At 37.2% G+C, this 26859-nt stretch overlaps 1 protein-coding gene across 3 annotated transcripts in view; it reads right to left on the bottom strand.

Moving 5' to 3' along the window:
- Positions 1-26859, bottom strand: part of LOC126759048 (anoctamin-1) — a 191295-nt gene that overhangs the window by 99659 nt on the left and 64777 nt on the right. For all 3 annotated transcript variants that reach the window (XM_050473617.1, XM_050473612.1, XM_050473616.1), the window contains exon 2: positions 12933-12976. Coding sequence is in view for 2 of the 3 variants with exons in the window: in XM_050473612.1 (XP_050329569.1) it covers positions 12933-12976 (44 nt within the window). In the remaining variant the exon portion in view is untranslated. The remainder of the gene's footprint in view (positions 1-12932; positions 12977-26859) is intronic.

Raw genomic sequence — 26859 nt, 5'->3', positions numbered from 1 at the left:
TCGATAAAGACAGCAGATTCTAACGCACTAGTCGACATATAGATCGCGCCACCAAGGGGCGCTAGATTCAAAAAGTCTTGTTTACTTTGGAAGGCACCTTGAAAAGTCAATAGGAAGATTTATTGTCATTATGGTATATTGGGATTATTTCATAAATTCTTAACAGTAATAGTCTTTATTTACATTAATATTTCCTGTAATTGGCTTAACTCCTTAAAGAACCCGACTTTTGACATTCATAAAGTATGGTGGTTTATTTAACTCCTGGAAATACGTATGCATACATCCTTACTGGAAATTTGTTCGCCCCAATAGTTTTTAGGGTAAATGACATAGTGCCATCGTAGCGTCTTCAATGTCAAAGGCGTGGTAAGCTCATACAGCTGATCACTCGTCCGGATGCGATAATAGTCGCCAATGTGTAAAGATCTAATGATTTTTCTTGCGAATACTCCGAACTCGAGCTCAATCCTTTTTGACATAGTGTATGATTCTGCGCCATAATGTAACACGGGTACTATGAGGGACTTGGAGAGGATAAGTTGTGTCTGCCGAGAATGGGCTCTACATTTTAATTACCCACTGAGCTCGAAATATTTATCTCTCGCTGGATTTCTAGATACACGTGATTACACTACTCAAAAAATCTGAAAAAAAACAAGTAAGGAAGGGCTAAGTTCGGGTGTCAACGAACATTTCATACTCTCGCATGATAAAGTGATAATAATTTACTTTTTTTTTATTTTGCTGTAAAATTAATTAGATTAGATCAATTTGTGTACTTTGAGCATTGAATTGTATTTTCATTTCCTAGTGTATATATGTATTATACAGAGAAAGCATCAGATGGAATTCAAAATAGCGTTATATTGGAAGAAGGCGTGGTTGTGAACCGATTTCACCCATATTTCGTACATGTCATCAGGGTGTTAAGAAAATATTATATACCGAATTTCATTGAAATCGGTCTAGTAGTTCCTGAGATATGGTTTTTGGTCCATAAGTGGGCGGCGCCACGCCTATTTTCAATTTATAAAAAAAGCCTGGTTGCAGCTTCCTTCCGCCATTTCTTCCGTAAAATTTGGTGTTTCTGACGTTTTTTGTTAGTCGGTTAACGCACTTTTAGTGATTTTCAACATAACCTTTGTATGGGAGGTGGGCGTGGTTATTATCCGATTTATTCCATTTTTGAACTGTATATGGAAATGCCTGAAGGAAACGACTCTATAGAGTTTGGTTGACATAGCTATAGTGGTTTCCGAGATATGTACAAAAAACTTAGCAGGGGGCGGGGCCACGCCCACTTTCCCCAAAAAATTGCGTCCAAATATGCCCTCCCTAATGCGATCCTTTGTGCCAAATTTCACTTTAATATCTTTATTTATGGCTTAGTTATGACACTTTATAGGTTTTCGGTTTCCGCCATTTTGTGGGCGTGGCAGTGGGCCGATTTTGCCCATATTCGAACTTAACCTTCTTATGGAGCCAAGAAATACGTGTACCAAGTTTCATCATGATATCTCAATTTTTACTCAAGTTACAGCTTGCACGGACGGACGGACGGACGGACAGACGGACAGACAGACGGACAGACGGACGGACGGACAGACAGACATCCGGATTTCAACTCTACTCGTCACCCTGATCACTTTGGTATATATAACCCTATATCTGACTCTTTTAGTTTTAGGACAAACAACCGTTATGTGAACAAAACAATAATACTCTCCTTAGCAACTTTCTTGCGAGAGTATAAAAATTGTCGCCTGACGTGTTATGAGATCTGTGGGGTATTTGAGGTCTCCTCATTAGGAATTTGAGTGCAAAAATTTTTCAACACGTGCAGCCATTTTTGTCATTTTAAAAAATGGCGGTAGTTTGAGCTCTACTTCTATCTTACTTAATTACGGCAAAAAAAAGTTTGGACATTTTTAATATCACTTTCGATTTTAGCAACCCAAATTTAGCAAGAAACAGCTCCTAACATTACAGCCGCGAAATGACTGACTAGTGTTGTTACTGTTGATGGTGGTGGCGGTGTTCTTGAATTTTTCGAAAATATAGTTCGGAATTAATAGTCCTTTCTCCTTAACATTTCTGCTGGTAGCTGGCATATATCTTGTTTTTCCTTCAGGTCAATTTTGGCAGATACCTTTTCGATAGCTCCCAAAGCTTCGGATAAATCCATCAGACATGTTTTCTTCAACCAATATGGACTATTTTGTTAGCATAGGCAAGCTGTTGGACACAAAAAAAGCGTATATGTTAAGGGATTGCCATGTCTAAAATCTTGCTGATATACCAAACTCTAAAAATGTGGCATGCACACGATTCCTTGTCGGACTAACGCAAGCTTTCTTGTAACCGACATGGCGAGTATCGATTTCATATTCTCGGGTCTTTACTATGATTGCCATATTGTGAATATTTGTACAATGGTGAAATAACAATATCTGAAGCCGCACTGATAAGGTACAAGCAGTTTGTCGACAAGTGGCTTCAGAGTTCCACACAATACATATGCTTAACAGGACACCAGGCTAATGCCTCGATAGTTGGCTCATATCATAGGATGCAGCTGATGCTTGTTACCTGTCAACACATCTCTGCTTTAAATTCTTTTCTTCTTTAAATTCGATTTTATACCATAAGATCTTTTGTTCTCAGCCAATTACTTACAAAAATGTACGGGACTAAGTACAAATTGATTTAAAATTTTAGAGATATTTCGTATCGTTCGTACTTTATTGATTTCGTTTTTGTTATCCTCATATTATTAACTTGCTTAGGTGTGAGAGCTTGTACATGTTTCTGTCTATATAACTGAGTATGTATGTTATGTATGTATTTGAGCTTGGTAAAGCGCGTGCCAGATTCTTGCAGTCGCTTTTGATTGACACTTTTGTATATTATTCATTAAGTCAGATATATTTTGATTAAGATTTTCATATCTGCGAATTGAAGTCAAAATTTAATTAACTTTTCAGTTGTTGTGGCTTTTATGATTTGGCAGCTTGATCAAAAGTTTGTTGTACATATATACAAATACACTATTATGCAGTCATTTTGCAACTGTGATGTTGGAGGATGGAGTCATGTGTAGAAGTTCACGCAAGTGAGGAAAGTTCTCTGATCGCCATTCACTTGGGAGTGGCCAGAAACGATTCTTTTACACATGACTCAAGCAGCTCACTACTTCCGGCCTTTGACCAAGTATCCTCTGGGTAGCCTAAGAACATCCGTTCGTAGGCGAGCTAAAGTGAGAAGGCGAAACATCCCCTGCATAGGGTTGTGCGCTGGGTTTGGGACCCGCCACGTAAAAAGCCTACCCCAATGAAAAATGACAAATAGCCTCGGATGAGAAACCCCTCTTTTGATGACGACCATGGCAAACGAAATAAGGACTACGATTTGAGGGCATGCACCTGGAATGTCCGGACCCTTAATTGGGAAGGTGCCGCTGCCCAGCTGGTTGATGTCCTCGCAAAAATAAAGGCTGACATCACCGCCGTCCAAGAAATGCGATGGACGGGACAAGGACAGAGACGAGTAGGTCCTTGTGACATTTACTACAGTGGCCATATAAAGGAGCGCAAGTTTGGTGTGGGATTCGTGGTGGGAGAGAGACTCCGTCGCCGAGTACTATCATTCACTCCGGTGAATGAACGTCTAGCCACAATCCGCATCAAAGCGAGATTCTTCAACATATCGCTGATCTGCGCCCACGCCCCGACGGATGAGAAGGACGATGTGACCAAAGATGCCTTTTATGAGTGCTTGGAACGCATTTATGAGAGATGCCCCCGCCACGATGTCAAAATCGTGTTTGGCGACTTCAACGCCAGGGTGGGCAAAGAAGGTATCTTTGGCACTACGGTCGATAAATTCAGCTTCCACGAGGAAACATCCCCAAATGGGTTGAGGCTGATCGACTTCGCCGGGGCCCGAAATATGGTTATCTGTAGTACTAGATTCCAGCACAAAGAGATTCATCAAGCCACCTGGCTGTCTCCGGATCGGAAAACTACCAACCAGATCGATCATGTTGTGATAGATGGAAGACACGTCTCCAGTGTTTTAGATGTGCGTGCGCTCCGAGGTCCTAACATCGACTCGGACTACTATCTTGTTGCAGCCAAGATTCGCACCCGCCTCTGTGCAGCAAAAAACGCACGTCAAAAAACACAAGGAAGGTTCGACGTCGAAAAGCTGCAATCACAACAGACTGCCGAACGATTTTCTACTCGGCTTGCACTCCTGCTCTCTGAGAGCACTCATCAACAACTTGGTATAAGGGAACTGTGGGACGGCATTTCAAACTCCTTACGTACAGCTGCATCCGAAACCATTGGTTTTCGGAAAGTGCAAAAGAAAACCTGGTACGACGAGGAGTGCCGCGACGCAGCGGAGAGAAAACAGGCCGCCTACCTCGCAAAAAAAATGCGGCGGCTTACAGAAGGTTTCAAGACCGGAGCATACTCTTGTAGAACCCCCAAAGGTGATCTAGTCACCGATGCCCAGAGCATACTTAAAGGAAGAATGAGGAATGAAAGGAGAATCGACACACACCACCTCTTCGTCGATTTCAAAGCTGCTTTCGACAGCACGAAAAGGAACTGCCTCTATGCCGCAATGTCTGAATTTGGTATCCCCGCAAAACTGATACGGCTGTGTAAACTGACGCTGAGCAACACGAAAAGCTCCGTCAGGATCAGGAAGGACCTCTCCGAGCCGTTCGATACCAAACGAGGTTTCAGACAAGGCGATTCCCTATCGTGTGACTTTTTCAACCTGCTTCTGGAGAAAATAGTTCCAGCTGCAGAACTTAATAGAGAAGGTACCATCTTTTATAAGAGTGTACAGCTGCTGGCGTATGCTGATGATATTGATATCAAGTGGAGAAGGACCTGGCTACGCTTGGAATATCCAATTGGCGCCACGTAGCGAAAAGGAGAAACGACTGCTGTTATTAACTCGGCTATAATCGCGTAAGCGGTGTCTACGCCAATTAAGAAGAAGAAGAAGAAGATGTTGGAGGCTGGTTCTTACTATGGGTTGCTAGTAAAATGATAGTAAAAACTTCCAAACACGTAGGATTTTTTGTATTGTAGTCAAGGGATGTAACGGTCAAACCACAACCATTTACTATAATGACAAAAATAACTATAAATGATGGAACATTTTGAACTAAAATTCAAATTCGTAATAAGGGCAATCAGTCGCAACGGGGCTTTAGATTTGTTCAGTAGGGGAATGAAATATATTTTTTGCATTTGTTGAAATGTGCTCCGAACACGGTGATTGCAGTGGGCGTTCAAAAGAGATTGTTACCAGCAAAAAGTCCACAAAATAATTTTGAATGACCATAAAGTAAAATTGCTTAAGATTGCCGAAGCTCTAGAGACATCAATTGAACATATACATCATATTATTCACGAATAGTTGGCTATGAGAAAGCTCTATGCAAAGAGGGTGCCGCTTCTGACCACAAACAACGACGATTTGATGATTCGGAGCGGTGTTCAAGTACGCTTGAACACGAGTTTTTGCCTCGATATGACACAATGGATGCAACATGGCTACATCATTTCACTCCGAAGACCAATCGACAGTCATCCGAGTATACTGCACACGATGGACCAACTGCAAAGCGTTGAAAAACGCAACAGTCAGCTGGCAAGGTTATGACATCTGTATTTTTTAATGTGCTTGGAATAATTTTAACTGATTACATTGAACAGGGAAGGACCATCGACAGCGACTACTATAAAACTTTATTGGACCGTTTTTACTATGAAATCACCAAAAAACGCCAGCATCTAGGAGAAAAAAATGCTGCTTCACCAACACAATGCACCGTGTCAGAAGTCAGTGAAAACGATGGCAAAAATCCACTAATTGAGCTTTGAATGTCTTCCGTATTCACCGTAATCTCCAGATCTGACCTCCAGCGACTATTTCTTGTTCTTAGATCTCAACAGAATGCTCGTTGGGCAGAAATTGGTGTCAAATGAAAGGTGATCACCGAAACTGAGCTATAATCAGTGTATCACTCTTGAAGGGTGAAAAAAATAAAACGAATTTTGCCAAAAAAAAATGTGTATCACTGTGGTAGACCGGGGACTTTTCAATTGGGTTGAAGAATTTGAAAAATATTTTTTAACATAATTTTATTTCTTGAAACAATAAGTCTACGATAATTTTCAAATTCAGGGACACTCTGACTGCAGAAAATGGTATGTCGGTGCCTACCTTAACTTAGAACTTGGACGAAGGAAAACTGAAAATTGGATTTTCGACTTTTTTTTCAAACAGTTGTAATTGAAAAAAAGAAATTCTTCGTCTAAGTCTTAAGTCTTAACCGCTTAAAATGTCAGCTGAATACTTAGAAAGGCTGTTAGCAATGTATTGTTAATACGCCACATTATTAAGAATTTACTAAAATTGTATTTGTAAAGCCCTGTTGTGATAGAGCTTAGCATTATTTGAGTTTTTAAAATAAAGCTTTGTCTTGTCTTTTTATTAAAAGACGCGCTGAATATTTATAGATTTACTGCTACTTATTAAGCTTAAAATATCATTTCGATAGATAACTAATTTACTGATATACAGGTATACGAGTATGAGTATTGTATAAATGCAAGCTTTAAAGCTATAGCAAAAGTTTATAGCATAAGCTTATAGCTATGAAGCTTTGCATAGAAGCAACCACTTACTACGAGAAATGATGACAAATTTTGGATATATACATATATATAAATGATATTTCAATACTTTTTTACTGCAACTCTACTCAATGGCGCTGTTATATGACTAAAATGTTGCGCATGCGCACTGAAATATACACCAGAAATGCAAAAATGATAAGTGAACGTTATTGAATAATAATTTTTGTGTGGCAAAATGAACTTATAGCGAAAGTATAGCTACCAAAAATCTTCACTTTCAACTTCCTAGACAATTTATTGCCAAAAATGGTATATTTTTCATAATTCCGTAGCAAATTAAGAGCCTGTCGCCATAGCAAGGTGCATTAATTATAGTTTCTTCACAATATTGCTACCAAATTAAATTATTTTGAATATTACTTCTGCTTTATGCGACTTCACCACAATCAGCGACCTGTCATAAGCCAACAACGCGGCTTGTTGCTGTGTCAGCTGTCAGGCGGCAACAAAACGAAACTGAAGCGCGTGTCTCAATACACATACACACACACGAATACATACATACACAGTCATAATTGCTGTTCTGCGCCAGTGCGGTCGCGTCAATTATAAATTTACGCTTGGCATTAAGCTCCTGTATTTCTACGCTTGTGTGTGTGTGTGTGCCTGAGGGTTTGTGTGTGTGTGTTCAGCTGACAATTGAATTTTCATTACATTTTATGTATTTCAATTTATTTTCGGTTGCATTATGAAATTTTCAGTTTATTTTCGTAAATTCATTGTTGTTGTCCTTTTTTATTTTCGAGCTTCAATTTAATTAAAGCGCAAATTGCTGACGACAAGCGAGCAACAGCTACCGCTGGCAGCCAGCGCTGAACAGCAGCAATCAATGGCGGTGTGGCGTGGCGCATGCGCACGCGCCTTCCAATTCGCAGCACTTCGTTTGCATTATGTGCTTGTGCGCCTACTTAGGTATGCATTTATTTTCTATTTTATTATTTTTTCCCAACTAACCTAACTATTTAGGCGGCTGCCTGGCCTTTGACCCTACCCGGCCTCGATGGGCGTTTGTGAAAGAGCCATTTTCAATTGATAATCATAGGGAAGCCCGTCAGTCATGGCAGGTTGCCATTTGCGCAAGCGTTGTCTTTGTAATGGCTGCGCATGCGCAGTTGCCTCCAGTGCACGGCTGCATAATTACACTGAAAGTCAGTGCGGGCCGCGAGTTTTCGTACAATTTTTGTAATAAGTTTGTAAAAAGCGTTTATTTTGCGGGGTCATTAGGTGCGGAATGGTATAGTAATTTAGTGGCGATTAAATTTTGGAAAATTAAAAAACCAATGAGTGTGCTTATTTTTAGTTGGTGGCTGTAGATGATGTTTTGAAATGGAAATAAGGGAGCTGAATACAATTAAAATATTTTAGAAGTTAAAAATAAACTGGAATAAGGGCGTTATATCATATCCTTTGGTACATGGTGTATGCCTAGAGACGATTAGGATAAGATTTTATGAAGTCAGAATATTGTTTTTTAATATTTTGAGAACAAATTTTAAATATTTTTTCAAGGCTAGACATTGGGCTTAAATCTTTTGGTTAGTAATTATAAGGTCTAGTGAACAAAAATTCCTTCAAAACATAAGCCAATTTCGTTAAAAAATCGCTATTAACTCTTTGCACTCCGCACTAATTTGGACATGGGCTACCAGCTACTCCGCGCCATTTTACAGCAGAAAGAAGCATTTACATTTATTATAATTTTAGAACTAAGTAAAGTATTTTAAGGGGGGAGCCTGCTTTAGAAGCTTCAAAAAATCGATTATTTTTTTTTGCTTAAATCTCTTTAAAAATAATCTAAGAATATGTCCCCAAAGTTTTAGATGGGAATTCGAAATATTTTCGGAGCTAGAAGGGAAATAGTGACCGAGCGTCTAGCAGAAATATGAGCGATTGGGGAGAAAGCGAAAACTTTGACGCGCTATTTCTCGGTTTTTCATTTTTACGATTTTTCTTAATTAGCGGGCAGGATAGAAAAAAAAGTATCGAAACGAATCAAAATGCGTTGTATTTGGAATTAAATTCTCTTCTAGGTGAACCTAAAATACCTTAAGAAAGTTAACATTAATCCGGTTTTTAAACGATTTAAAGTAAATTTTTTTTTGTAATGCATTTTTTTTTGATCTGCGAAAAATTGTTGAATTTTTCACTTTTTGTTGAATTTTTTTGGTTCACCTAGGAATTACATACATTATTGAAAATTAAAAATTTCTTTTGTTTTTGTGTCTCAGATGAAAATTGCGACCTGCGTCTTGCCCGCCACAAAGAAATTGCACACTCGAGGCGCCTCCGTAAATTTCTTCAAACATGAAGAATATCTAATGTATAATAATAAAAAAATTTGAGAAGACTCTTCAAATATATAAAAATAAATCCTAAAAGTTTCATTTCAATCAGACATTTCTTTCCTTTCCAAAAAAATCCTTGAAAATATAGATTTTTTGAAGCCTCTAAAACAGGCTCCCCCTTAATGATATTAGACTGATACGAGTATAAATAATTATTTGTGTATCGCTTGCCACCAGATGTTTTCTTATCAGAACATACTATACAGTCTAGTTTTCTTCACCTTACATCTGGAATATGTAATTTATTATCTAATATGTTGTCCGCAGAAGATGTGGATGAGCGAGTTCTTGACACACGACAATCGTCCCTCAATTGGTCAATTAATGTTTTGAGGTGCGATTAATGATGTATAAGTTTATAAAACACATTTTCAATCCACCAAAAAATGGTTTTCTCCACCATTTCAACGAAACAATATGTCATATTTGCCGTATATTCTAAAACCATTTCAGGGATATTTACTGTTGCGACATTACCACCGCGTAATGTTCAGTGAGTAGATTGTATTTGAGTTTTACAACAATTCGTGAGCATGGTAATATTTCTACAACTGTTTTATTTGGTGAAAATTTTAGTTTTTTATTTGTGGCAGTACACCTTTTCGATTGGTGTTTATAGTGCCAGTAAGATGACAATTCATCTTTCGCAATTCTGCCGCCAAAAGGATGCTGGTATAGTACCTGTCAGTGAACATGTGATATCCTTTTGCACCAGGAACTCTGTCTAATTATTTCGTGTATAAATGTAGCGGAATTGTTGTTTTTGCTGCCATACAAGTAGTATGGAAGTTTGCCACGCTTGTGGTAAACCTGTGACCTTGAAATTCCCTTTCTCTTTTCCCGGCATCCCTCCCCTCTCCATTGATATATGTACCATCGCTCTAGCTTGTTTAGTTCGCCTGCTGCGTCAAGTTGAGTAGACGTGCGTTTGTAGTGCTCGTCACGAAAATGGAAAAGCGAAATCAAGAGCAACGCGTCGCGATAAAATTTTGCGCCAGATTGGGCGAAACAGCTTCGGAAACGTACGCTAAAATTGTAAGAGTGTATGGTGATAGTGCTCTTAGTCGTGCCCAGGTGTCCCAAAGCTCACAATGGTTGTCTCCGCGCGCCCCCCGCCCGTAAAAAGCTCGCATGAGCAAGTCGAAGGTGAAAACGATGATTATTGCCTTTTTTGATAGCCGTGGAATCGTCCACAAAGAATTCGTTCCACCGGGGAAAACTGTGAATCAAGTCTACTATTGCCAAGTACTCGAAAGATTGCGAAAACGAGTCAACAGACATCGCTCGTAACTGGATCCATCATCACGACAGCGCGCCATGCCACACCGCCCTCAGCGTGTGCCAGTATTTGGCCTCTAAAGGGATCGCCGTGTTGCAACAGCCGCCTTATTCGCCCGACATGTCACCCTGTGCCTTTTTTTTGTTTCCTGAAACAAAATCGGTGGTCAAAGAACCCATTTTGAGTCGATTACGGACATCCAGGCGGCCGTGATGAGGGTACTCGCGGACATTCCAGCCGAAGCGCTCCAGAATTGTTACGAAGCATGGAAAACGCGCTGGAATCGCTGTATAGCTGCCCAAGGGGACTACTTTGAAGGGGATGGCAGAGTTGTAGAATAATTTTCAAATATACGGTTTTTATGGAATCAGTTTCATTACTTAATTGTCATACCTCGTATATGCGTTTACCCCACTTTGTTGGCTTGTTCGATTTATAGGCGATGAATGCTATTCTGCCTTTCAATTTTACAATCGTTTCATCCAAAGCGACTTTTTTATATGGTATGAAATATTTTCTGAATTTCCCGTCTATATATTTCTAAAATGTTGTTGATTCTTTGAATATATATTGTCAATTAAGTAATATCCTCCCACTTCACTTCACTTCACTTTATGATACGTTGTCATGTTGTCGTGCGTTTCCTTCCGTACTACTTTCTACGCTACCGCCATCTATCCGAGCTCTTCGTCGCTTTCTTCGTGTAATGATAACACTATCACTGCTGTCGTTTTGTTCAACAGTTAGAAAGACCTAACATGTCGACATATAGGACTATATTTGGTGTCATGAGACTCACTCGTGGTTGGAAACTTTGCCATTGTTCTAATAAAAAATATGAATAAAAACATGGGTTGAAAATTTCTAATAGTTATCACTAATTTACAAGATGTTATTTACCAAAATAGCTATCACCAAACAATTTATTCACTTAAAAGACTTAAGACACAAACCCCACTGCGCATATTACAAAAGACTTAAGAAACAAACTTCTTTAAATATAAAAATTTAATTTAAGAATTAAAGTTCTTCAAAATTCATACCAAAAATAAAACCGTAATGGATGCCTGATTAGTACGAATTTCGCTATCTCAGAAGCTAAAAAATTAAAAAAAAAAATCTCAGAAGCTAAAAAATTAAAGAAAAATATCATAAAATGACGGCTACTCAAAATTAATGTAGATTTTTCGCTAATTTTTTAATTTGTCAAAAAAACTACTTCCAACTATCGTCCTCACAGTTGAAAATACTAAGAAACGAACCCGCTCAAGAGTAGGGAAACAAACGACTTCTGAAACAAACTGCATCAAGGTTCGAATTAGACGACTTAAGAAGGATTCTGCTGGTACAACAACAACAACAACGACTTAAAAACCAACCCGTTCAAAGGTAGAAATAAAATATTAAATCAGTTATATTCACTTGCAATTCAGATCTCCAGGAGGACCTACAAAAAAAAAAAGGTGTCTGGCGGTAATTAAGATTTTTCTGCTCCAAATTATCTCAAAACCAAATTTGTTATTATTATGAGCGAAATAATAGTATTACCTTTTTGTGTACCAGAAGGGATTAAATAATCGAAATTATGATAAAAGTCTTTGAAAAATTCAAATTTCGAAGAATATGCTCAAATCATATGAATAAATTCGATATAAATAAAAAAATTGAAATTGAGCAATGAATGTAATCTCTTAAAAGCTTCAGGACACGATTTTGTACTTAACAGTTTAGGAATGAATTTAAAGAGTCTCGAAGGAGCCTTGGTCAGGAAGTATATACTAAAGACTTAGGAAACGAACCCGAGCAAGCGGACATATAAAACAGCTAAGCATTGCATATGGCTTGAAACAAAAGACTTAAGCTGCAAGCTTTATCAATTAAAAATATGTAATAATGTATATATCAGCATGTATATTTTTCTTCTTAAAATGAAATGATTAACAGTGTTTTTAACCAAAGCCTCGCCTACCAAGCGCCATTAACAGCGCTTTAATCAACATAAACTTAGCGCTTCTTTAGAAAAATTAATACAACGAGCCTAAAATATGCAAGTCCAAGTTATGTTAGCGCCGAGTTGTTGCTTCTTGTGCCAAATTTGCCACTTTGTTTACATGCAACAAGAGTCTATGCATATTTATGGTGTTTTACTATGCTAATATGCCGCTTCATCACAACGAAATGCATGAGTGTGTCTGTATGTGTTTCATGGCCAGCGCAATTGTAGTAATTGTGGTCAGTGAAGATTAATTATATTTTTACGGCGCGCAATTCTTAAGTGACTTCTATTAATAGCGATGAGTTGCTAGTTATAGAAAGACAAATATGTTTTTAGCACTCGAATGAATTAATTTTCCATGGATTTTTTGAACTTCTGCTTTAAATAAGACATAAATATTAGCGTGAAGTGGCCGAGTTATTTGCGCTCGGCCGTTTGAGGCCATAAAAGTTAAGGAACTGCGGTTTAGAATTATATAAGCGAGTAAAAATGTTTTTAAAAAAATATATACGTATAATATATATATATATTTTTAAAAGTACGGTATATGTATTTACATTTGTAATATATTAAAGTTTACTCACCATATTTTTTGTTCCAGTTATTTTTCAGTAGCTGAATAAGGTCGCTGAAAAATAAGGAAAACAAAGTCTTTGGTAAAAATAATAACATAAAACACTTAAATTCGTAAATACATATTTATATACATATGTATGTAGATATAAAGCGCAGATTTGTTTATATACTTTTTTTTTTTAAATTTTTGAAAGGTTGACACCTGTTGGAAAATTTTAGATAAATAAAACGCATAAAGCTAAATATCACTGTGACGAGAATCAAGCCCAAAATCCTTAAAATTAAAAAAATAAACAAAGTTTGCCACCATTTCGAAAATTTAATCAAGCTAAATTGATAAGATAAACGATTTGTTACGATATACACTTGAATATAAACGGTTTGAAAAAAACATAATGTTGAATATATGTTTTAGAAAAACGTTGCCACCTATTTGAAAATTTTAAAGAAACTCAATAAGATAAGGTCATACCAAGATAACTATCAAACTACTGACTTAAAAAAAACGAATAATCAAAAAAAAAAAAAAGGTTGCCAACCTTTCGAATTTTTTTATCAAATTAAATTAAGAAGGTAAAGGTAAAAATTGATAAGATAAACGAATTGTTACGATGTAAACTTGAATCTAAATGGATTGAAAAAAATGGTGAAAATATGTTTTAGAAAAACGTTGCCACCTGTTTGAATATTTTATATAAAGAAAATCATTAAAATTAGGTAATATTATGATAACGATGAAAGTGCTGAGTTAAAAAAAAAACGAATAGTTAAAAAAATAAAAAGGGTTGCCATCCTTTCGAAAAATTTAATCAAATTAAATTGATATGATAAAAGAATGGTTACGATATACACTTGAAACTAAACGGATTAAAGAAAGCATAATAAAGGAAATATGTATATAGTACTAGAAGTACGTTGCCACCTGTTTGAAATTTACATAAAGTAAATTAGTAAGATAAAGACAGACTATAATAAGGATCAAACTGTAGTGATTTAAGATATTAAAAAGTACGAAAATAAAACTTTATGTTTAAAATATTTTTTGAAAAACGAGGTTGCCATACTTTTGAAAAATTTAATCAAATTAAATTAAAAAGGTAAACGAATTGTTGCGATATAAACTTGAAACTAAATGGATTGAAAATACTATAATGAGGGAAATATGTATTAGAAATACATACGTTGCCACCTGTTTGAAAATTTTACAAAAAGAAAAAAAAACAATAAGACTCTAACAAGCATCAAACTGCAGATATTTACGGAAGTCTAAAGAAGCAAATGTGTTTTGGGTTGCCACCAAATTGAAAAATTTTAATAAATGAAATTGATACGATAATATTAGCAAACAGTTTTAGAGGTACATATGTATGTTGCCACCTTGTTTAAAATTTTTACAAAAAAAAAAAAACAATAAGACAACATAATGCTAAAACAAGCAACAAACTGCAGCTAAAGCCTAAAGTTGCAAATGTGTTTGGAGTTGCCACCTAATTAAACAATTTAATTAAACGAAAACGGTACGATAATATTATTATATGCACATCAAAGTAAATATTCTTTACACTTTTTAAATTTGTATAGTTAAAAATGAAGAAATTGAAGAATAGTTGCCACCTGTTAAATTTTTATATGAAAATAAATTAATTATTATATAATACGAATATTACAATATCATTATCAATTTAAAAAGGTTTAAGAACGCTTGTAATTAAAAATAAGTTAAAGCAGGCTTGCCAGATCTATAAAAAATTTTGTTACATAAAATTTGTAGAAAAACACATTAGAAATTTTTTAATTTAATAGGGATAACAAGTGAATGTATGACAGATTTATGTTGAAAGTATTTTTGAGCAGGGTTGCCACATATTGAAATTAAAAAAATTTCCACCCCGAATTGAAATAAAATTTTATATCTTGATCTTTGAAATAAAAACTCCTAAGTGAGCGCTTAGGTCTCCATTCATTCCTATATTTAACTTTTATGAAAAAAAATCAATTGGCGAGGTGCTTATGTACTATGTATGTACACATAAATGTACATAAAAAGTATGAGACTTATAATTAACGAAGTCATTAATAAAAATGTGCTCTTCACTTTTTATGCACCCACACACACACTCACACACATCCACACTGTATCGCCTATGTTTGCTTTGAAAGCGTGCAATGCAGCGTGTAATTAGAACGTTGCAGGGCAACTGGGCAAATGATTTATTATCCGCAGCGAGGTGTCATTAAACGCAAATAAATGTAATTAAATGGAACTTAACATAAAACAAATTGCTTACATGCCTTAACAGCATACCTACACACAACTGAAGTGTTCTTATGTTACAAGCATATGTTCTTAGGTAAGTGTGTGTGCTTAGAGAGCGTTCGCCAAGTGAAGCGCATTTGCTGAAATTTTTTATAAATTTTTTTTTCTAATTTTTTTTTTTTTTCGTAGTTTAATTCTTATTTTTTTTCTTTATTTTTTAAATTTTTTTCATTTATTTATTTGTTTTTTTTTTGTTGTGGTTAATTTAGCATTTCCACTGCACTTGAGCTTATTCCACATATAAAACTCACAATTTGCTATAAAACATATAAATTTAGCAAAACAATTACCGCGAACGCTTACATGTGTGCGTGTGTGTGTTACTTTGTGCACTTGACAAGCATGTGTGCGAGCAACTATTGTCTGTTGTGGTGCCATATGACATGGTCAATTAGCTGAGCTTTGCTTTGCGAAGCAAAGCTTTTAAAAATTACGCGCCAATAAATTCATTTTAAATTTTTCGGTTTGCCCATTAGCATTTTCGTGTGTGAAACGGAAAGCAATATTGTTTGCTCATGTGTGTGTGTATGTGTGAGATGCTCTTGAGACTATGCAACAAAAGGGAAATATGTTGGATTTTTTTTTTTAAATTTATTAGAATTTTATTACAAAATGGTGAAGTGCGTTGAAAAAATATTATTTTTTGGAGATATATTGAAAAATTCTTATTTTTTGAGATATATTGAAGGAGGCTTGCCACCTGTCAGTTAATAAATTTTTATATATTTTCGTTATGAGATTTTACAGTTTATAATAAGCTTATTTATTTATTTATAAAAAGACTTTTTTGAAAATATACTATAAAAAGGCTGCCACCTTTTTGATTTTTTATTTTTAAATTGTTCATTTTTTTATGATAAAATTTTATAATCCGTAAAAATACTTTTAAGGTAAGAATAAAAAAAAGTTTTTTTGGAGAAAGGCTGCCACCTGTTCAAATTATGTATGATTTTTCTCATATATTTTTATGATGAAATTTTATAATCTTTAAAAATACTTTTATGATAATACATTTATTTTTGAAAATGTATGTAATATAGAAAGGTTGCCACCCTTTTGACTTAAATTTTTTAATTTAAATTTCTATATATTTTTGGTGAAATTTTATAATTTATAAAAATACTTTTAAGGAAAAAATTGTGTGTTTTGAAAATATACTGTAGGAGGGTTGCCACCTGTCAGTTAATACATTCATGATATTTTAAATTTAATAATAAACTTATTTATTTACAAAAATACTTTGATCGTAAGAAATAAATTTGAAAATATATTATAAAAAGGCTGCCACCTTTTTGATTTTTTTATTTTTAAATTGTTCATATTTTTATGATAAAATTTTATAATCTGCAAAAATACTTTTAAGGTAAGAAAACAATTTTTTCAAATACATTATAGAGAGGTTGCCACCTTTTTGATTTAAATTTCAAAATTTTTATGTATTTTTATGATGAAATTTTATGATTTATAAAAATACTTTTAAGGTGAGAAAAACTTTTTTTGAAAATATATTAGAGCAAGGCTTCCACCTATTTAATTAATATTTTTGTATATACTATACTTTCATGGTGAAACTTTTTAGTGTATAAAATATTAATTTACTAAAATACGTTTTTGCTGAAAAATAAAATTAAAAACAAATTAGAGAGAGGCTGCCACCTGTTTATATAAATGTTAATTCGTTATATTTCGAGCTTGATTTATATTCATTAATAAACTTCGATGAAAAATCTGTATTTCTTATTGACTGAAGTCGAAAGATGCAAAAGGTTAGGTTCGTCTGGTAGGTTAACGAGCCACTAATACACCTGTTTTCGAAGCTTAGCAATGTCCGATAGAGTGCCTTTTCGTAGTTCATAAGAAGTAGTCATCCTTCAGGTTGCCAGCGTTTGACCCAAATTTCAATATATTCTGCCGCCTCACTTTCGTTACATTTTCCAGCAGCTCTTACCGTGGGACCTACAAATGTTTGATGCGTTGGCTTGCTAATGCGGTATAAGCATACTAGAGATGCTTCATTGTTTTCCTGGTGCTTTGCTCTTGATATTTGATACACTCTTCTCGATCTGTCAGCCACACCAGACTGTGACCAGTAAATAATCCAATCAGGCTATACAGCCGCTTGTATGAAAAGTGTGCGCTTATTTCTGATCAATCGCCTTGCTCAGAACTTTTGCAGTTTTTCATACCGGTAGATCATTCCATCTCGTTTTAACCTTCCCTGACAAGCTCCTGTCCAGATCGTCAGTAAGACAATGCATGGGTTTACCAGTCACGTTATCGAATGGCATCTATACACCACTTTTACCAATCTCGTCCACTATTTCATTGCACTAGCTGCCTTTGTGACTTAGCACCCAGTGGAATTAAAGTCGCTTGTTGCTGGCGACTCTCTCTAACACTGCTCTGCTTCCCAAGACACTTCTGGCCGATATACGAAACGAGATTATTGCCTTGATTGTTGCTTGCCTGTTCACGTAGGTGTTGAAAAATTTGTCTAGATGCTGATAGTATTATTTAAGAATCTTTGCATAGCGATCTCAAGAAAAGAACAGTCTTCATAGATATAGCATTAAAGCCAATCCAAAAAATTTATTCTACTTTTTCTTCCGACATATTTTTTAGTCGTATGGGAATTTAATTTCGTACTTTAATTTACTTCTCTGATAATACAGCTATAAATATTTCGAAATTTTCAATATCGCTAGGGTCCATTCTTTTCTCCTTTTAAACCTAAAAAGGCACATCTACTAGAAAACTGCGTCCTTCCCTTATTCCTTCCAAGGACTTTAATTCAAAAATACTCTTAACTCAAGAATAAACGTATTTCTGAATAACATTTTCCATAATAGTATATATATTAGTCTATCGAGTCTGAACCACTAGATAGGTGTAACTGCTTATCATCTCAATCAAATATAATCCTCGCTTCTTCGTTATCTCAGATCAGATCTCAAGCTCACTGTTTCACAGTGTAATTGACCAAACGCTTAGCGCTGTGGCTATTCGCGTGAAGATTCTTGCGGCGAGTCGCCGGGTTGAGGGTCAATGTGTGCGCATGCGCGCATGAGAGCAACAAAGTCAACGAGCAGCTGCTGCATGTTTGCGGCCTAAACTCGAGGACACTGCTGGCGGTCGCTGTGGCAAAGTTGTGCAAATGAACGGATATGTCAACGCCGAGCGTCAGCTGTTGAAGAGCAGCAAGCAGCAAAAAAGAAGAAGACAAAATAATTTGGCCAAAATTCGTTGGAGGTGGCAATGATGGTGTTGCTGTGCTGGCGGCCGTGCGCTATGTGCTACCGTCAAGCGGTTCGCAATGATAATAACAATAACGCGGCAACAACAGAAACAACAAAGCGCCAGCAAAGACTCGAGCAGTAAGCATAACCGCAACAAAAGACGCTGAAATGTAAGCGAGCGCGCTTGATGCTCAATTTGTTCGGAAAATGTATAGTACAAGTGTGTGTGTGTGTGTGTGCTGCGGCGCACGAGAGTTGGCGTGGAGAAACGCTTAAGCGCTGGTGCGTTTTCCGCTGGGCGCGGGGTCTGGCGGCGTTGGCCATTAATTGCACTGCTAGCAACTGCAGAGAATTCACTAATCAATTTTTGTTGTTATTGTTGTGCATGGTCACCATATTTAGGCGTCTTATTGTTGTTGTTGTCGTCGTTTAAACATTTCAGTTGGCTTCGGTTGGCTCAATTGTGCCATTTTATAAGAATAGAATTCGTATTTGCAGCATTTTCAAAAGCAACAACAACAGCCGTAACAACAACAATAGCATAAACCATTGCTACAACAATAAGGAATAATAATTCATGTAAGCGCTTTACTTTGGCGCACGCGCATATAAATAGTTGTGTCTCAAAGCTGTGGAGGATTAGTTGTGGCAGAACCTCAGGTGACAACAGTTGTACCTGCAACAACAAAACGGTGCAAAGTGCTACAAAGAGCAAGTGTTCGTTAGAAGCGACAAACAGTGCTTACGAAATCCTTTACGAAATGCAACGCGTCTGCTTAGTGTTGCTCAGCTTGTGCGCCGTCGCCATGGCCGGCTATCTGGGCGGCGGCGGTGGCGGCGGCTGGAGCTCCGGTGGAGGTGGCGGTAGTCGCGGCTGGAGTTCAGGCGGCGGCGGTGGTGGTTGGAGTGGTGGCGGTGGCGGTAGTATATCCTTGTGGCCCAGCAAGTCCTCTTATAGCAGCGGCGGCGGCAGCGGCTGGCGCTCTTCGGGTGGTGGTTGGTCTGGAGGTGGCGGTGGCGGTGGCTGGCCGGGCAAGTCTAGCTACAGCAGCGGTTGGTCGAGTGGTGGTGGTGGCGGCAGCGGCGGTGGTTGGAAAATAAGCAGCCTCGGCGGCTCGGGTGGTTACGGTCATGGCGGCGGCGGTAGTGGCGGCTGGGCGCAAGCACTATCTGGTTGGAAATCGGGTCTCGGTGGTGGCGGTAGCAGCGGCTGGAAGTCGGGTGGTGGCGGCGGCGGTGGTTGGAAATCCGGTGGCGGTGGCGGTGGCGGCTGGTCACTTGGTGGTGGAGGTGGCAGCGGAGGTGGCGTTTGGAAGATTAGCAGCGGCGGCGGTAGTGGCGGTTATGGCGGCGGTTGGCCATCAGGCGGCAGCAGTGGTTGGTCATCGGGCGGTGGTGGCGGCGGTTGGAAGTGGTAAATCTTTCAAAGGAGCTGTGAAACTCAGTAGCAAACGAAAGTGTTGTGTTGTGTACAAGTATTTCTCCCAAATGTGTATTTAAGCTTAAGTGAAGAATGAACAACTAAATGTAAGCATAAATATTTTCACGCACTTACATGCATACATTTGTACATTTTTGTAAATAAAGTCAATTGCATTTAAAATCACGAGATTATTTTTTGGAAGATAATTGAGGTTAATTTTTGCTGCTTAAAAAGGGGGATTGGTAAATAAAATGAGCGTATAATGAGAAGAAGAAGTGTGAAATAGGAAAGAAGTGGCCTGAGGTATCCATCATAAATCAAGTTTTATGAATTTTTTTGAAATCTTCTGAAAATTGTTGTTGAAGAACGCGAAATTTCCGAAGCCATTATCGAATATTTTTATTATATGGAAACAAAGAAGATAATTACAGATATAACACAGCTCTACAAAAACAAAAAAAGTGTGTTGCCTGGATACCTTAGCTAATTTTGATGCTTTTCTGTGTCCAGATTACGATTTCTTTCATGACAATACTGAATGTGCTCCTATTTTTATGATAAGTGCATATTAAATATTTGGATTAATATTCTCGTTTTAGTTAAAAATTTTTTTCAGTCAGATTAGGGCTCAGCGCATCTTTTTCGGGCATACAAACATCACGTGATCCCCACTCACAGACTCCTTACCTAAAATACGCAAAAATTATGCGATGTGAATAAGAGCGTGAAGATCTACACCAAAGTTATTTTCTCAAAATGAGTTCAATTTTTTAATACGTGACTAAATTAGCAGAGGCATGATATTGTTCTTATGACATTTGTAAAAAAATTCTGAACTAAGTACGAAAAAGCTGAGAGGTGGAACATTTTATATATCAGTTACTGAAAGATACAGATATTATCAAATTAATGGGTGAATCGTGAAAGAGTTTAGTGTTGATAGTAGAAAATCTCATAGCTAACCAATAAGTAGCAATTTATGAAGAAATTGTGTGAAATATGCTGACAAACCGTCAGTCTTTAGACACAAATTTGGTTTGATACTCAAATAAGACTACCTCCGTAATCATCCGGATACATTATCGGATAATTTTGGAAATTATAGTGAGAAAAGACAGAGCTGTGCAACCAGCAACTAAAAGTGACGGAAGAATAGTGTCAAGATGTTGAGATCACCATATGATAGTAGCTGGTCCTTAAAAAGATATTGCCACATGGAAAGTTATGAAAGAAATGCTCATACAAGGAGTGTTTTAATAATAGGTTGTCAAAAAAATCATGCGGTATTTTCGCTAGTTGGCGCTGAAAGCGCGTAGTTCTAGTTTTATTCGTCGCATCGGGTCATGCTATACCTTTTTGGAAAGCTCATTTCACGCACTAACACGTGTTTGATTGATTGTCGTTTCTTTTAAGTCGTTCGTGAGTTATAGCGTCGCAAACATGGAGCAAAATGAAGAGAAAATACGGCATATTTTACAGTACTGCTACGATAAAGGCAAAAATGCATCTCAAGCCGCCAATAAAATTTGTGCGGTGTATGGACCCGATACAGTTTCCATTTCCATCGCACAACGATGGTTTCCACGTTTTCGTTCTGGTGTAGAGGTGGTCGAAGATGTGCCACGCTCCGGAAGGCCTGGCGTCGAAAATTGCGATAAAATCGCTGAATTGGTCGAAAGAGACCGGCATAGTATCAGCCGTAGCATCAGTCAGGAGCTGGGCATGAGTCATCAAAAATTCATTTCAATTTCAATAAAAAAAAATTCAATAAAAATACCGCAAGACTTTATGTTATTACGTTAGCCTATGTGTTTACTTCGATATATACTTATTTTTTCCAAACAAAACTGACTGATAGGTATAACAGCTATTTCGTTTCAAGTTTTCTAATTTTGGTTAAGTAAAATGAAAATAAAGATTTAATAAGTAAGAAAGCTAAGTTCGTCATATTTCTGTCAACGTTTGTATGTTTATTTTTGTCCATGCACAACCGGTCTTAACTCAGAGCCGATATCTGTTTCCCGAAAAAGTAATCTTCTTTAAGGTTGCCTTAGTAACGAGGCGAAGGCGAGGCCTTATAAGGCTATACGTTCAGAGCCGACCAGCGCAATGAAGGAGTCGTCTCAACTTACATCTACCATGCCTACTTAACAACGACGAATGAGGAACATACCCTCAGGCCTGCCAGGGCTTTAAAGGGGCGTCAGCCATTTCTGATGAGTGTCACTCCACCAGGCCATTCTGATGAATGTCACTCTTAGATGTCAGAAGGCCGCAATAATCCAGGAATTGAAAGGCCGCGTTTATAAGTGCGGAATAAACAAACAATTTAAGCTAATTTTATCCAAGTTTGAATACTCTTCACTCCACTTTTTTAAAGCTTAGAGGTCCTCCATAGGATCTCAGAGCATGTCCGAAGCTATATAGAGCTTTGTTGTTCTAGCTAGTTTCCGATTAGCTTCCGTCCGATAGGAGACATCAACATCTGCTGCTCTTAGATCATGTTTTAAAAGGACTAAGGATGCTGAAGGGTATATGCCAAACGTATCAGGGTATCGGTGCACAACATTTTCATTGAAAGACAGTCGGAGGAAATATTTATAAATCAATGAAAAGATGATCACTGTGTCTCAAGGAGATTTTTTTCTCAAATATACATATACTTTGTTGGATCATACATCTATGACTATGATTAGTGACAAAGATTTTAGAAGAATATAACGAAAGCTTGTCGAGCAAATTTCAAACTTTTTGATATTGGAAATATTTGAGATTTTTAAAATTATATATTTTTAAGTGAAACTTACTTAATTATAGTAGTAAACTTCATCCGCATTTGAAGACAAATGAAAATTCTGCAACCCATTTGAAAGAGCCCCTCGATAACTCAATTGAACCAATTTTAATAATGGTTAATTAAATGGTAAAAAAGTTAACATTTCTTTTGTTCTTTTTAGGTTAAAAATTATATCAGATGAAAAAATAGAAGAAGGCCTACATTATACATGTTTTGAGAAAGATTGCAAATAGTTAAGTTATTTTCTCGTCTTAAGACTTACACGTCACTATTTCTGTCCATGCTCCGTTTATTTTTAAACAAAGAAAGTTTTCTATGTAATGCTTCACTTTCCTCCAGTTTTCTTCGTTTTAAAACATGGGAGTTACAATGGGGCCTACCAAAGTGTGCAGCCTGTTGCGCTCCTTTTGACAGCGTATGATTTTTAAAAACGTCTGTTCCGAATCGTTCTCGATTGCTTAGTGGTATATACATAATGTCTCTTCGACTTTTCCCATTTTATTTAGACACTTACATAAATATCCGTGACATCTGCATAGTATAATAATCTCCTTCGCCATGTTTCCTATATTCATAGCCGTCCACCTACCAGACGTCTTTGCGCCCAACGAGTATCATTCCTTTTTTCATACTTTTTGCTGGTTACCTTCGGTTTTGTACCTTTAAAGTCCACACCTTCTTCCATTCAAGTAAATCGATAGGCGAACTTCTGCTCCGATACAGGTTCGCCTGAAACTATGCGGTATGTCGATACCATCCTTACAGCAGCTAGATTTCTAGGGCTTTGGGTTTAGGCCGGTAGTTTTTTCTCAATGAGTCTGCCTATAACTCTGCACCGTAGGGTAAGACATTCAGTGTAGTCAAAATTGAAAGCTTCCGTTTCTGCTTTGTCGGTTCTCCAACGTTGACCATCAGCCTGCTAAGTTGGAAAGTTAACACCTTTTCCGTAGCGTGTTGAATTTGTGCCCAGTAGGTAAGTCTAGACTTTAGTCTTACACCCAGATAATTGATAACCTTTTGGTTCTTAGAATCTCTTTTGTCGCACTCATGTCTACTATAATCAGAATAGGCTTCTTGGTTTGCAATTAAATTCCCGCGCGTCAAGCCACATTTGTACATATCGTCGGGTATTCCAGTTATAGTATGCCATCGTAGCCGAGGATTGATCCTTGCACTGCTCCTAACGTGACATTTAAGAGTTGTGGTCATTCAGAAGTTTTATACAACAAAATTCTGTCTTGCAAGTAGCTCCTCATCCAAATGGGCTGAGATTAGTTGGTATTTTAAAGTTTTCTGCTTTTGATAAGTTTTCAGAACTTTAATGCCAAAATCGGGATTAAAAAATGAAAGTTTAATTTTTAATGCAAAATTTTTGAAGTAAAAAATTTGCAACCCTGTTTACCATAAAAACATGATATAGATAATAAAAGGTGAGCTATTTCAAGGTTTCCTACTTTTATTTAAAGCAAAACCACAGAAACTTCAAATTTATTGGGAAATATTTATTATCATTCGAAAAAACATTCTTTGGCATCTACTTTTTGCAGATCATCTCTTTCGAATGTTGACAGTGGCTATGTCTCAGATGGTCCATCTTTTGAGTTCAATTTTCGGTGACTCGTTCGCGCATTTCGTGTGCTCACAGGCGAATGACAAATGTGATATTTTGTTCAAACACTTGAATCGAAGCGTGATTGTTCGCATAGACTTTAGACTTTACATATCCCCGCAGGAAAAAGTATAACGTTGTGATATCATACGATCTTGGTGGCCAGTCGACCGGCCCAAAACGTGAAATTATCTGCTCACAGAAGTGTTCTCTGAAAAAATTCATTGATTGCTGCGATGTGTGGGAAGTGGCGCCGTCTTGTTGAAAAAAAAATGTCGCCGAGATCACGAGCTTCTACATTAACAGTTACATTCTGACCGGAATTTTTTAGAAATATGAACCGTTGATTCCACCAAATCACAGACCACAACAAACCGTAATTTTTTCTGAATAAAATGGCAGCTCTTGACTTTCTTCAGGTTGCTCTTGCAACCAATTTGGCTTGTTTACATATCCACTGAGCCAGAAATGAAATGGGAAGGTCGAGGGGTTTTAGTTCTTGCACAAGCTGTATTTTGTACGCTTTCAATTTACGTAAAATTCGGCAAGTCTTTCCATGCGTCAGTCCGAGTTGATGCGAACGGTGCCGAATCGACTCTCCATAGTCTTCGAGTATATCCTCAAGAAATATTTTCTTCACTACGTGCTGGACGTGGTCTATTCGGACGAATATTATTTATTAATGAATGTTGAGTCTCAAGATGGGTGATGGTGTTGCAAATAGTACGCTCAGTGGACCGATTATGTTGACCATAAGTTGAGCGAAGCGCCTGAAACACATTCTTTACAGAACGAAAATCTTCGTAATAATGTAGAACGGTTTGTAAACGTTCTTCGGGCGTAAGTCTTTCAATGGTGAAATGCCAAACAATACTGAACAAAAATGAAAGGACAGCCTGACACAACTCATGCGTGATCTGTCAAAAAAAGGGCTATTGAAAAAGTACCTCTAATAATTTTTTTTCATGGAGTTATAAAATTCATAAGAAATAAAAAATTTTCCCAAAAATAATCAAACTTTAACTGTTAATATCTTTTAAACGTTTGGGTTTACGAAAAAAATCATTTAAACCTTTTTTGTAGAGCATTCAATTTCCTACAAAATCTAAGGAACAAGCTATCTTTTCAAGTTGTTGGAAGCGAGATATAAATTTTTCTATCTGATAATAAGAAAAAATAGAAAACTGTATGTAGGAGGACCTTCCCGTTACAATTGTCATGTTGGAGAGGCTTTCTTAGAGGTGTCTAGGAACCTATTTTTCCGAGTACCAAACGAAAAAAAAATTGTTTTGAATCACTCTCTTGCACCCTGTTTGATAAAACATTATTTTTTTTAAGATGCGAAAAAAATCATTAACATAACATATCGAAGGTCCTTTAGAACCAGCAGTTTATTAAACGCACAGAACTTAGATGACAAAAACAGTAATCTTAGAAAGTAAACATGAATAAAATGAAACAACTCCTTATTGAATCAACTTTAACATCAGCACTAAAAATGTTCACTTCTATTTCACGTTGTTCTAACCACATAATCATTTTTTTTTATAAAAAAGCTAATTATTATAAATTCAGCGACTATAAGAAATTAGCTTAGAATCCTTTTTTAAAATGCCATTTTATATTTACAAATTTTCTTTATTATGAAGTTATAAACCAGCATAGTTATGTGAGTCGAAAGCAAATGTTTTACCAAAGTTTTAATTTTATGAATTTTTTTCCATTTTCAAGACAAGCGAGATAGTCCAGTTAGGTGAGGCAGAGCATATAACATTCAAACGAATCCAGTTTCTGTATTCGTAAGCGTTTCTTGATGTGATGAATTACCACTTACCGCCACCACCACCACCATAACCGCCGCCGCCACCATGACCACCACCACCACCGTAGCCACCGCCGCCACCACCTCCTTTACCGCCGCCATAACCACCAGAACTACCGCCATAACCGCCTTTACCGCCACCACCGCCTGATTGCCAACCGCCACCGCCACCTCCTTTGCCGCCATAACCACTGCTTCCACCATAGCTGCCACCACCGCCGCCGCGTCCTTTACCACCACCACCACTGTAACCGCCACCACCACCGCCATATCCGCCTTTGCTGCCGCCACCATATCCACCGCCGCCGCCTTTACCACCGCCGCCACCACCTCCTTGCCAGCCGCCACCGCCTGCCATGGCTAAGGCGATCAAGGCCAACAACAATACAATGACGAAAGCGCGCATCTTCAAATGTCTCTAGTCGCGTTTCGTCGAGGACTCCAAAATTCGCGGTTCTGCTTTGCTGATTCGCTGATTTATTGCTTGGTTGATAACTCTGTTGTGCTGCGTATGCTCCAACGCTGATGGTTGGCTTCACTGATGCCGCTGACACTTGCAACATCGCTTTTATACACGCGAGCCCTGGTGCATTTCACACTTGCCGCTCGGCTGTTTTGTTTCCCTTTTTGCACACTCGTCGCCTTTTTTCTTTTATTACTATTTTATTTATATTACAATTTGTTATTGTTTAATTTTGAGTGCAGTGTTTTTGTTTTTGTAATGCAGCAAT

This window comes from Bactrocera neohumeralis, chromosome 5 (assembly GCF_024586455.1).
Source record: "Bactrocera neohumeralis isolate Rockhampton chromosome 5, APGP_CSIRO_Bneo_wtdbg2-racon-allhic-juicebox.fasta_v2, whole genome shotgun sequence".
In the NCBI taxonomy this organism is placed as follows: domain Eukaryota; kingdom Metazoa; phylum Arthropoda; class Insecta; order Diptera; family Tephritidae; genus Bactrocera; species Bactrocera neohumeralis.
Note: the sequence above shows the minus strand (reverse complement) of the source record. Positions and strands in the feature narration are given on the sequence as shown.